The 13,886-nt window shown below is 41.0% G+C and overlaps 1 protein-coding gene and 1 long non-coding RNA gene across 11 annotated transcripts in view; both read right to left on the bottom strand.

Annotated features, from left to right (window-relative positions):
• Positions 1 to 1,576: 1,576 nt before the first annotated feature.
• LOC118167146 lies at positions 1,577 to 2,434 on the bottom strand. The gene is made up of 2 exons (XR_004750967.1): positions 1,741 to 2,434; positions 1,577 to 1,709 (listed from the first exon to the last, which is right to left on the bottom strand). It is a non-coding gene; the product is annotated as an uncharacterized LOC118167146 (long non-coding RNA).
• Positions 2,435 to 8,016: 5,582 nt separating this feature from the next.
• RAPGEF2 (Rap guanine nucleotide exchange factor 2) overlaps positions 8,017 to 13,886 on the bottom strand; it is a 183,648-nt gene continuing 177,778 nt past the window's right edge. For 4 of the 10 annotated variants that reach the window (XM_035323555.1, XM_035323559.1, XM_035323562.1 and 1 more), the window contains 2 exons: positions 11,378 to 11,680; positions 10,146 to 11,183 (listed from right to left, as the gene is read on the bottom strand). In XM_035323555.1, the coding sequence (XP_035179446.1) occupies positions 11,143 to 11,183; positions 11,378 to 11,680 (344 nt within the window). In that variant the 3' untranslated portion in view covers positions 10,146 to 11,142. The other 6 variants (XM_035323554.1, XM_035323558.1, XM_035323563.1 and 3 more) reach the window with 2 other exon arrangements.

Consider the following 13,886-nt stretch of genomic DNA (forward strand, 5'->3'; position numbering starts at 1 on the left):
GAAGGATGAAATTCAGTTTTCTTTAGGAAAATATTGCTATAAAAATGAAAGTATTTTTCAGCAGCATCATTAGGAGGAAAAGAAGGATCTCGGGGGGAGGGGGGAGAAGGAGAGACGTGCATCACTTCCACAAATAGAAATCACTAATGCTTTTTAGGCACCCCCAGAAGACGTGCAATACCGCGGAATCAGCACACGATGTCACTAGCAGACAAGGAGACTCAGCCCTCAGCCTTCGCTCCTAGTCCTCTGGAAGCAGCCCTACCCTCTTGGCTTTGACGGCTTTGACTTCTCCACCTCTCCCTGGAACAGCTGGGTGATGGAAACAAGCTGCCAAGCCCTTAAGCTGAAAACGTTGTAGAAATGAAATTAAGAGGCTTTTTTATTATTATTATTAAAAAAAAAAAAAAAAAGTGGGAACTATCACTGCATTTCAGCTACAGGCACACCAGGATGTCCTCTGAGTCCCGCTCTCACAGTCCTAGAGCTGCCTTCCTCCTCATCCTGCCTTTCACTTACTTCTGCAAGATTCAGGTGCAAACTGCTACCAGGACTTTTAGGATCACAGCCTCGATCACCCCACTCCTTCTTCTGGTTTGCTCAAACCCAATTTCCCTGTGCTTTGTTACCCAGTTGACGTCATTATTCAGGTATCTTTAAAGGGTAGCAGCTTTTGCAGACAGGTCAGGATCTGCTCCTCTGTCTCCATATAGATCACAGTCAAAGGAGGCTACAAACGTGCTAAACACACAACGCTTGCCTTGAGCCTCGTCGTTTGCCCCTGCACTCTGCCCATCTGCAAATGCCGTAGACATAGACGGTTTGTAATGACTACCTCCTAGGTAGCAAGTAATATCTCAGGGAGACCTTAAAAGGGCTCAAAGTAATGATCAGCAGGCAGAATCACCTGTTGATGTATAAACAAACTTGATCTTTAGGAACACAGGAATTCTGATTTTAAAGCTACTACTGGTGAAAGAATTACTGCCACACCTTCTTGCGAAAACTAAGTGCATTCGAGATTTGTTTTGTACGCACTCTCTGTGGTCTGTGCGTCTGTAGTTTGGCCAGAATGTGAGCGCTACTGAGAGAAGGTGAGGTCTGCGTGATGTCCACCCTGTGCCGTGGGCTAATTACCTTCCTTGTACACCTGTCTCCTTGAGATGAGACACGCCATTTGGTAATGAGAAGCTGGAAGTGCTAAAGTCATTGCTTGTAACAGGGAAAAGGCGAACAGTGAAATAAGTAGAATATTTGTACACGTCCTCCAGACCACTGTAACACAAGTCGCAGTCACTCCATCACTATTTTTCTTCCTTAAGTACAAGGTGAGGTAAGAGGTCAAATAATTTAGCTGAACATTCATCTTCAAAAGCACAATTTATTGTAACAGGAATAACTGCTATGTCATCAGCATGCAGCGTTCTATTAAGCACATATTTTTAGCAGATTTGTGAAGGGTATTGATTGCGTACATCTGGCCAACTCCATGTTTCTAAAATCCCAGCACATTTCATTTACAAAATAATATTTCAGGTAAAAGAAGGTGACCTTCACTGAGCAAGCAGTGTTTTTGGTTTTGTTTTTGGTTTAACTGTTTAAGTGTGTATCCTTATTTTAATAATTTATTATTTAAACCTTGGCAATGCAGACCACGCTTCCAGAAAGAAAAAAGTCATCTTTGTTAGGGAAATAAATAAAAGTTATCCCTTGATAACTTTTTTTTTTTTTTAATTTTACAAACGCATATTGCCTTTCTCAGAGGGCTTTCAGTCTAAATTAAGCACCCAGGTTAGATGTGGTGAGTGAAAGCAAAGTGGGGAGGGGACTGAAGGGCAGCTTGTGCTGATAAGATGCAGCAACAGCTCATATTAAATATTGGTACAGGCTAAATTCACAAAGAACCCAGGAACTAAAGGGAGAAGGAAAGCAATAAACTAACGTATAAAACATTAACCTATGAGCTCCAAACAGTAGCAACAGCAATTGATGTGATGAACCTAGACAAATAATCAAAAGATCACCACTGACCACTGGGCTAAGTGAGCTCCGTGCCCTTGTCCTCAGCAAGGACACAGAGCTGGCAAGGATTCGCGATGTGCTGGAAATGGGACAGCCCAGGAGAGAGCCTGCAGCCCCTCGTGCCGTGGGAACCTGAACCACTGTCAAGCAGCTTGCTCGGCATGCAGGGGTACACGACCGCTTTCAGCAAGCCAGCAATTTGCCTTCTCCCCCCACCTTTTATTTATGTGCACTTTTTTTTAACTTAAAAGCTCACACTTTCAAGCACGATGCTGTTTGCTGGTGATCCGCGTTGAGAGGCAACCTTCATAAATGCCCACGGGGGCTGAGGGCAGCACCCTCTCACTTACTGGGCGCCAATTGCTGCGGGGTGAGCTCAGCTGGAGCTTTCTGCTCTGCGAAAAGTACGGAGCCAGTCCTTAGGAATGCTCGCCTCCATCTTAATGAAACAGTCTTATACTTGAAGCACTGGGTAATACAGATACAACGTCAGGGAGGGGCAATATAAAGGTACATCACCTAACTGAAAGGGCTATCTATAACCTTTGCTTTTAGAAATCTTGCTAAAAAACACAGCATGATCATTTTTCTGCTGATTACAAATGAGCGCATTTCTCCTTTGCACGATGTGGAGCCCAGAGAATGCCAGCAACACATGCAGTTAGGCATTCTCTGTGTTGCAGGCTGCAAATAGGGACTGAAGGAAGTGTGGGACCAGCTGCCATGAGCAACAGTAAGTTATTCAGGCACCTGTGAACTGTGTAAGGAATTATAATTGTACAAGCCAGGACTTCTCAGGATACAGGGAAAGAAAAAAAAATCAGCATTCTATTTCATATCCATTTGCCTACATGCTGGGAAGCATCCTCAAGGGAAAATACCCTGCTTGTTGACCAGAAGACACTGCCTATTGCAAATGAGAGCATGCCCAAGATAAGCCCATTTAAGTGTTGAGAGTGTGGTGTGCATATAGCATTAGTTTGCTTCAAAACGGGGGAAAAATGTTTGTGACACTTGGACTAGCACCAGATGCAGAGGAACGGAATACCAACACAACAGCTGGCAGCAAATGCATTCAGCTGTGCTGATTTCTTCAACAGCAGGCAAAAGAAAATGAAATTTCAACCAAAGCTATTAAAACTACAAGGACACACTCATCAGGACAACTTTACAACCAAGGACAAATTCACAACCAAAAGGGAGAAAAGGCTGACACTACTGGTAGTACAACACATACTCCTGATTTCAGTTAAACCATGCAAATTCAGAAACCTCAATGACCCTAAACCTGACAAATGATTCATGCGATAGATGAGAAAAAAAAAAAATCAAAAACGTATCAAGACCAAACAACGTATTGTGACACCCCAGCAGCTCAGAGGTCTGAAAAGATTGGAAAAGATGCAGAGAGCACAACACCTGTCTCAGGAAGAACTCATTGCACTCAAAGACAAACACCGGTCCTGGGAAACAAAGGCAAAATTGCTGCAATCAGGCACTTAACCCCAGGCCAGCAGTTGTAAAGACACCAAGGCAGTGTTTACATCCCATCCAGGCAATTTGTGCAAAAAACGAAGCCAACCCATCCCAGTTAGTGACAATTACAGGTGATATCAGCTGAATGAGTAAAGAGAGTAACTACACTCTACACGTGGAGAGAGATCTTGAAAACATTTGTCCTCAAGGTGCCAACCAGATGTGCAAATGAGTCTTTAACAGAGCCTTGCCCACCAGTGAGGACATTTTCATGTGCCTAATGCAAAGGTAGTGTGAAGGGAACTACAGACATAACTTCAAATGCCTGCCAGAGGTACCTGGGGAAATGAAATTAAAATTGGCTGCAATATTGCTTTACAGGACACTTGCTGATGTTTGCAAGCCTTAGCCCAATCCCCTAAAGGAAAAACACCATGCTAAGTACCTACAGACATTCAGCTATTCAGCAGCTAAGGATTTGCAAGCTGCTGCAAGCTGACAGCAATTGTTACATTACATCCCACCTATATGCCACAAGAAGAGGAGGAGGATGTATCCCGTTGGCTCCTTAACCTCAGCAGGTCCACAGGCCTAAACATCCAGGAACCAGAAACAACCTCCAAGGAACTGCAGGAGAGACGGGAAGAGTTCAGAAGCATTAAATAGGCCTGTCACGTGTCAGGTCCGGCAAAGAGAGGGAAAAAGACACAAGCAGAAAGCTTCAGCCCAACTGAGCACCACTGCCCATCCCTCTGGAGGGATGACCACTTGTGGTGCCAGTGTGAGAGCAGAGACCCCCCAGCCCCCAGCCCAGCAAATGCTGCTGGGTACCTGCAATGAGGGAACTGCAGTCCTGTTCGGGTCTGTAACAGCATGAGTTCTCCAACACTGATTTGGAAAGAAACATGCTTTTCTAGAGAGAATGTATATTGGCCACACATAATTAAAAGCAGCAGAAATATATATATATATATATATATATATATATATATATATATATATATTTAAAGTCAGACTAGATCCTTTTAATTACACACCAGAGCCTTCTACATTGTAAGATCCCTGTTTGGACTGCAGAAGCCAGGCCAGAACCACACCACCCACAGGCCTCCCCTCCCCAGCTCCCTCCGTGGGTCCCAGGCTCCCCTTTCATTGTTTCTGGTAGTCTTCAGCGAGTCGAAGCAGTTTTACATTCATCAGGTCATAACTACTCTAAGTACAAAGCCAGCATTATGCTATGGTTATCTATAGGGTGCTGAACAAACCAACTTTCGGGAAACAATTGGGAATGGGGCTGTGTGTATGCACACAAAGAAACGAAGCCTGAACTTGCCCTTCCTGGGTGCACTCCTTCCAAGCTTTCTGAGCACCGAAGGGCTGCCTCCGTCCATTGTCGCTGAGGCCACATATTTCTGAGGCCCGCAAACAGGCCCCATTTGGGAAGGAAGGAAATGGGTGGTACCGTATTCTGCAAGGAAGCACAGAGAAGCTGTGAGCAGGCAGCTAATAAAGCAGCAGGAAGAGGTCAACAAGGCAGGAGAACTGCATCTGAAGAATAACAAAGGAGGCAGGAGGAGGAGGAAAAGCACATTTGTGCTGGGAAGAGAAGCAGCAGCCAAAGATACCCTGCTTTAGTCAACAAAGCACTTAAAAAGAGCAGTTTGGGACATGTACAGTAAAAAAACTAAAAATGCACCAGATTCAGAAAGGCTTTTCCACCCCCCTACCTGTCCTACTGATGTTTAGCTAATTCTGACGAGAAAGCAAGAACAGAGGAGGAGAGGTACCCAGCTTGAAGAATGCTCGAGGTGAGAGTAGCGTAGGCATTTGCAGAGGTACGTGTATGCTCCTTACTTTTTGACTACGAGAGCCTTTCCTTTTCAGAAAAGCAGCACCAGAGGCCAGCTCGTCCCAACACCAAAGGGTTCCCTCCCTTATTAAATCAGAACACCCCTTCCTAGTTGTATGTTGATTTTGATAAAGCAGGCCCCAAGGACTGAAAATTTGATTTTTATCAATGCAGCTCCCTACATTTCACTTGGGGTTGGACCACAGACAACAAGGAAGCAATGCCACAACGGGGTCACGCGAACTATTTCCTCTTAGACAAAGCCACAGCTCAGATCATCTTATTTGTTACATAAAATTCAATAGAAACCAGTAAAAAAATCCCTCATATTCCTCCAGTGATGAGATAAGCCTCAAAAAAGATTGAGCACAACACCTAAGGCAATTTATCTGTGCCACAGCTACTGACCCTGGGGCAAGTAACGATTTTTATTTCTGTTTTTTCCTCAAACTGTATCAGTTTAGATTATGCAGCTTGAGGTTGCCAGTAGTTGAATACCCCCAAGATTTATAGCTTCCTGGCATGTTCCTGTAATATAATTGTGTCAATTTAGGAACTTAAATACTAGCTGATATTCTTGTACCTAGGGCACACCTACTTATTCCAGGATAGTTGCTATATATGAACACACAAAGCTTTGAAGATTTTCATATCCTAGTAAAAGCTAGAAGCTTTCATTTATCACATTTTCAGTGGAAAACAAAGTAATTGACTTCCATTTTACATCAGTAATAAACCTACTTTCACTCCCAGCCTTCTCTCAAAGCATGCCATTTTCACATGCAAGACTGTAAAAACCTACTCCAAGGATGACATAAGGATTGGTGGCCAAAATACACCGATCATCTCAGATGGCTGCTTTCTCCCAACGCAGCGTCTAGAGACGCTGGTGGTACTACACAAGCATTGTCCACAGAATTATTCTTGAGGTTTCATCACGTTATCAGGTAACACAGAAGCATAAAATACTTGTAACTACTTGTATTCCCCAGAGCTGATTTTATCTCAAGTATTGTACAGTCCATGTGAGACAGGAAGTCTGGAACTTGCTTCATTTCCCACCTATTTTGAAGCAAACAGTGCTCTGTACTTCAGGTGGACACAGTATTTTAGTCCCAAATTTGTAAAAAATAAAGCGAGCATACTTCGGATGTCCGAGGTTAGTCCAGTGAAGCAGTATATGTAATACTTCAGCTTTCATGACATTTACAGCTGACTCCAGTGTTTAATGTACAGCATAAAGATGTAGCCTTTACCTCAGCGTTTCAGTTAAAAGTTATAAAAAGGTACGGATACTGAATGGCACTTCTGCAGACAGAACATTTTTCTTAGATTTTTGTCTTTTGCAGTTTGGTTATACAACACCAAATCCCAGCAGTCAGTGGTACACTTTTCCACGTCTTCCTGCATCTGCTCAGTTAAGTACAAAATTCAGAGCGAATGCTCTTGAATAACTATAAAATCTACCTCATAAGTCATACCTTCACTTCTACTGAATTGGTTTCTGTGGTAAGCATTCTTCAACTCCCAGTCCACAATGAATTAAGCCATGTGTATAGGACGAGTGTTGAGGCTATCTCCACATAATGTGTTCTAAACACAGGATGAATTACAGTATTATGAAACAGTATGCGTTATAGAAGGCAGGCATAAGAAGGAGGAGGGGGAACGCTGCCTAATTCAACATTACATAAAGTGCACAGAAAAAAATTGACACGTGCAAATGGTTCACATACCTCAAAATTGATAAGAAGAATTATTTCCCTAACAATGCACCTTTAGTATTACCAAAAGACAAACTTGCAGATATAATATGTGAAAATGTACTTTCATTCTATTAACGTCATAACCAACGACATTTCTCTAGCCTGTTGAAATTTACCCAATAAGCATTAACCACAGACTAGCTGAGACTACTTCCACCCATGCACACCACACAAAGCTAATACTCTCTGTAACTTTCCCTTACAGCACTAGAGATTCCAGTGATGAAAAGAGAATATTTACACGAGTCCTATATCTCCCAATCCTTTTTAACTAGCTTATCATTGCTTTAAGTGTGGAACATTTCTAGAGTAATGTTATAAGCAATTAAATCTATACAGAGGATATTTTATTGTCTAAAAGATATATTATTTATCTTTTTCCCCCGCAATAAATTATTTTTAAACTTGTAAACAATGCCCATCAATTGCTTTAAAGTTAAGTGAGGTATAGCTGACAATGGCTTTAACAGTGACATTTTAACCCAGTCTTCTGTACTAGTGAAAATAATGAGACAATCTAACATCTGAAAAAAAAAAATCTACGAATTTAACATTGAATTGAGTTTAACATGAACTTTTATTACTAGGGATGCTATTGGGTGACTTTTGTTACTTAAAGTAACTTTTTCAGTAAGAGCTCCAATGGATCATTTTCCACACTTCTCCCTACCCACATTTTACAACATGCGTTCTTTACTTTCACACCATACAGAATACCAAATCAACATGATCCTGCCTTTAAAACTGTTTACATGCTATATGTAAGACCATTCCTCTAGGAACTCCTCCTTTCAGCTTCTCAAATATTTCTGCTGGGGACACACAACATATCACTCACTCCCATTCAGCAGTACACATACCAAGAGCAGCGTAACTACATGAAGAAAAACTCCACACCAGTAGTTTGCCCACATCACTTGGCAATGTCCCTTTAATATTAATACACAGAGAAGTAAAATTTTTCATAAATTTGTTCAAGTATGTGGAACATGTAAAATGCATAAGAATCAATATGGACTCCATTAATGTTATATTTATTTATTTTCCAGCTTCATACAAACTGGATGTAGAAGCATAAACATAGTACATTTCTACCATTTTCAACAAAAATATAACCAATATGTACAATTATTGTATTAAAAATACAAAAGGGATACAGACTCCACCAATGTCTTTCTAAAAGACATACAGGTACAAGTAGTATCAAAAGTATGAGGAAATCACCAGTTAATTGTACATTCTGCACTTGACATCACAGAGCGAACTGAGATTAGCAGTCCTATGGTCTACAATTACTTAATGCTTATATAACATTTGTGCAACTTGTGATAGAGCTAGGATTCTGTATTTCTATATGCACATGAGGTCCATAGCCTTGAGAATAAAACTGGCAAATAATGCATATTACATGTAAAATTACAAATGCATAACTGACAATGTGATATATAAGCAAACAGACAAAAGCTATGATAACAGGAGAGAGAATTAAATAAAGCACTGACATTTGCTTGATACAGTGAAAAAACACTGCAATTTGATCTTTAAAAGTTGAAGCTATTTACGTTTATCTACTGATCAATATGATCAGCTGAGTTCAATGGAAAAAAAAAAAATCCAAGACCAGCAGTTCCTCACATTTGAGTACTACTCGGATTGGCAGCCTTCACTTCTCCGGAGTCTGTGCAAAAACAACACAAAAATAGAGGGGAGGGTCATTTCAGTCATTATAGGGTTAATAGCAGCTGTGAGCAGGTGGTTGCTACACATTGGCCTTCTCTACACATGCAGTGTTCCACAAAGCCATTAACAGTTGTGACTACTTCTGCATTGCAAAGGCTGACATATCTAAACGGGTTATTTTTCTTTACTTAAAGGCTTGTTTATCCCCTAATGCCAAAGTCAAGGTGGAGGTTATTAAATCAGTATTAACAGCTGACAGGAGCTGTGACATCCCAGCTTGCCTTCACTGCAATGTTATCCAGTTAATTTCTCTTTCAATATAACTACTATATAGTAAAAAAAATAAAATAAAAATAATATATAACTTAAAGGTGGGGTTGCCGTCTGTCTCGTTAGAGTGGGACGCTGTTTAGAGCATGCCGTCCTGTATTCCACAAGGCACGGGTATGGGAGACACAGCGTCCTCTGGTCCTTCACTGGGTAGGTAGGCGCACGCGCACGGTGCTGCACTGACACTAGACCCGGCTGCCGGTGCCGTTCCTGCTAACGGGCACACATTTTGGAGGTCCCGGGGTGGGGCATGCTATGAGTGAAGCGAGATGGTCGGGAAAGGCCGTGTCTTGCAACCTCTGCCTTCCCTGCTGCCCTGCTCAGCCACGTGGTAGCAATATCCTGTCCGGGAGCTCAGGCTGGCAACCCTACTTACAGGTACAAAATAATACTGTAGTTACTATGCAGACGCAGTATTTGATCTCAGAACACAAACATACAAAATTGTAACAAAGGCATTGTAAACAAGCAAATAAGCACTGCCTCCTTGAAGGATTTCAATGCGTTTTCTCTTTGTAGGTTAAAGGCCAAATGTAAATTGACAACTAGCTTATCCCGTTATCCCAACGAGACTAAGTGCTAGGGTTGTGATTAAAATCGAAAAGGAAGATTAAAAACCCTTCCAGGCATTGGGAAGTGCAGCCAGAGTTATCATCCTGATGTGATGATCTTGGAATTTGGAATGATACTGTGTGATGTGGCAGACAGCGACAGTGGTAGCTTGGAGATTGCTGCACTGTGCATTTCAAGCAACACAGTTTGAAAAGTGCCAGGGCGATTTCTTCACAGTATTTCACATGCAAGGGGAGAGGGGACAGAGGGGAGGGGCGGAGGAAGAAGCCCCATGCTGCTTTAAGGCAGGGAAGGAGGCAAACAGGTCCACCATCCTTTAACTATAGTTCCAAGGCTCCTATTCTAGGGACGTCTTCTTGTGCTCTCCTTTAAGGTGGCTCACTCTGGATCCAGAAAAGCCCCAAGTCTTACACAGCAGAGACTTGTTCATCTTCTGCAAACACAATAGGATAGGGGAAAATATCATTTAGTTCACGCAGAACAAGACTGCTACTGAATGAAACAACCTGTACTACGTTCACGTGCTTTCCATTCCTTTCATTTAGGTATATATTTAAAACCAAATCTAAATAATTTTATATTTCAGGTCTCATGAAAAGTACCTCTTTGAAATTCTGTTCTCAAAAAAATAAGACAATCGCTCTGACTGAGCTAGGTGCAGTTCCTCAGCCTGAGAACACAACAGCTACCCCTAGATATCTAACAGCTACATAAAGCTGTTCCTACATTTTTCTCTGGAAATAGCTGCCAGAAGTTACTATTTTCTACTGATTTGTTTAAATTAAGATTGCATAAAAATTGAGCACAGCTTTAGTTGTTACTGATAAAAAACAATTAAAATTCCCAAACTATCGTGGAATTCTTAACGTTTGAGGTAATTCTGTTGAAGAAGCCTCATCTTTTTCATCACATTCAATTGCGGAGTTCATCCTGCACATAAAGCTTTAGTAACTAAGCAGTTAGGGAGGGAAGGGGAAGGTTAGCCTTTCTACCATTAAGCAAAACAAAGCATCAAAGATGCAGACACGTCATTTGGGCACTACCCTGCCTAAATTGTGAGCATCTAGCTCTGAAGATGTAATCCAGCTACACTCACACTCCACAGAAAAACAGAAAGATTATGTCTGCATAGTCTTTATATCACAATAGCCGAGCTAAAGCATAAAGATACAAACACACTTTGGCAAGCGAGATAGCAAAATCCTAGTGGGCTGGTTATGTGAAGCAGTTGGCGTGGAATACCCCATGTCCACAACTGTAAGAGTTTCAGCTAAAGTGCTGAGTGACCATCCATCTAAACCTGACCAAGGACACTCTCTGGGGCAGGTATTTCTGTAGACCAGACTAAGTCTTTTGACTATTAAATGCACAGCTAGTGCCAAACATTATTTACTTTTATGGCAACCAGGATTTTACCTGGAACATAGGCGCCTCCAGAGAAGTTCTCTAAGTCAACTGCTTGGCTGTCCAAGAAGATTCAGGTGGACCTACATTCCAAATTTTATATGTTTTAGATTAACTCAATTTCTCCCCTTCCAAAAGTAAACAAACAGCAAGGTTTGAAACATGGAAGAGCTCAAATTATGGCAAGAATTTCTACTGTGTGATCTGCTTTATGTCTGTGAAAAGACTGAACATTTCTGCATGCAGCACGTTCAAAATCTAACAATTAAAAATTTACCATCTTCCTCTGTGGAAAACCCTTGAGACTGATAGTGAGCAAGACGTGGATCTGACTCATTTGGTTTGTGCCACTGAGGTTTGTTCACAGGCCTGCTAGTTGAATGGCCATGCGACTGCTGCTGAGCTGATGTCCCATGGGTCTCACACGTCCGTGCCACCATTCTAGACCTCTGAAGTGCTATGTTGTAATCTGGAGGCTTTCTGGTTGGATGGGAAACACCTTCTGCAAACTCAGCAATAGGTATTCCTACATAACCAGGAGGAGTTGGAGGTGGTTCCCGATACCGACCCTCTTTTCGTGCTGCAGGAAGAAAAAAAAAAGCAAACATTATTTTAAGAGATAATAAGAAAACTGCTTAAAGAAAAATAAACAGTGCGTTAAACAGCAACTAACTCAAGTTCCCAGGAAGAAAAATCCTGAAGAAGGATAAAAGTTAAATACTCTACAATAGATAATGAGATCTTGAGAAGTAAACCATGCAAGAAAGCATAGAACAAACAACATACACAGGATATATATATCCTTCCAGTAGAGAAGTATTAGTTCAATAAAATTCACCAAATTACAAGAGCAGTTTGCTCAAACTTGGCAGCTGAAGCTGTTCCACCAATTACATCGAATAAGACATCCACTGGTCACAGAGACCAGTGATGTAAATAACCCAAGGAGTCCACAGAAGTGGCAGCCATCAGGAACACTGGCAGCTCCCCAAATGCACGAGACTGTATTAATCATGAAGATTGGCTTTGTCACTAAATGTCTTGTTTTTAGCATCTTGCAGGGAAGAAAAAAAAAAGAAAAAAGGGCCTGACATTATTACATCATAAAAATCTTCCTAAATGAGACATACGCTACAATTTCAAGAGATAATAGAAATGGATGTCCTTCTCATGCTTTCACTGTCCGCTGCTCATACGGTTGTAATCTCTGCAAAACTAAACCTTCAGAGCATTCCCATTAAGAACAATGATTGACTAACATTTTGCACAGGAGAAGAAGAGACCATCAATTAGCTTGTGGATCTCACTGAGGCTTAAGTTTATCTGAATAAGACGTAACTCTGGGCATGCTTAAAGTTCACTCTTGCGAAGAATTTCAAGGGAGGAAAGAGCAATTCAGAATTTTAAACACCTTTAGGAATAGAGCAGATAGACATTGGTTTTTATGAGTCTGTATTTTGGAATTATATATTTAAACCAATTAATTTAGACTTTAATCCTTAACATTTTTACTGGGTCTAGCTCTTTAACATGATCACTCAACTTCCAGTACAAAGGCAAACACAGCAGGAAAAAACACTAGCACAGCAAATTTACTTTCCCTGGCTTGTCACATCCTATATTCTTGCACAAGTGATGAGGACAATATCACCCTGCATTATGTATGAAATTGACTGAAAGGGCACTACAAGCTTAAAACTGACTGGTGCTATCAGGCTGGTGGGATTTTACAGATTAAAAAATGCCTTGCTATTAGCAAAAACGAATGGAAATCCAAATGGAGTCCAAATATATTTCTTGGACAAATTCTTTTAACCAAGCAAAGTAACATGAAAAAAATCTGAGAAATTTTATTCAAAGAGATTTCTGAAAAGTAGTTTTGATACAGAAGAAATTCTGTAGGAAAAAAAAAAAAAAAAAAAACTGTTGAAGTATAGCAAGAGATCAGTGATACCCAGAGCAACATTTGCAGGATAGTGAATAGTACTGAAGTGCATGGAAGCATGCAGCTGCCATTTGCAGATCGCTTTCACATTCTCTGAAGTCTAAAAATGTAGTGCTAAGCACTGCCTTGAGAGGCAAGATTGGAAGCATGCTTGTTCTGCATTCTGGTGGAAACCAAGTGCATCAAAGAGTAAAATCAGACACTAGCACAACTCTGAACCTCGAGAACTGAACTGAAGAGCTTCCTTCTCTTCATAGTTCAGGGATTCAGATCTGCACCCAAGCTTTGAGGAAATGGGCCATTGCTAAGCAATATACTTTGTCTGAAAATGGAAAAGCAGTTTATCACAATGGTCTCAGTGTGACCTTAACCTGGCAGACTTTTTCATCTGTGTTATGGTAAAATGGATTTTAGATTGTTCTTCATATTAAGGTGAGGAGGCACCCACAGCAAAGGGGAAGGAAAGGAATGAAAGAAGAAAAAAAAAAAAAAAAAAAAAAAAAAAAAAAAAAAACTGCAGAGGTCTCAGATGGGCCAAGGACATCTGGGTTGTGTAGAAGGAACAATATGAGAAGATGTAGAAGAAACTGTATGAGAAAAATGTGAAACACTGCCAAAGCCCCCTTTATATTAATTTATACCTTATCTGATCTTTGCTTTGTTGAACGCCTATAAATGTATTTCAGCTCTAATTTCTTCGGAACCTCTTAAGTTTCATCAGCATAAAAAAGCATTTCAGCTGGTATTTAAGCACAAAGCGACCCCATTTTCAGAAGTAAGGAACATTCAGAAGTCAGGAATCATCAGACAAGTCATACAAATATATAAAGGAAAACACTTC

The sequence above is a fragment of the Oxyura jamaicensis genome, chromosome 4 (assembly GCF_011077185.1).
Source record: "Oxyura jamaicensis isolate SHBP4307 breed ruddy duck chromosome 4, BPBGC_Ojam_1.0, whole genome shotgun sequence".
In the NCBI taxonomy this organism is placed as follows: Eukaryota; Metazoa; Chordata; class Aves; order Anseriformes; family Anatidae; genus Oxyura; species Oxyura jamaicensis.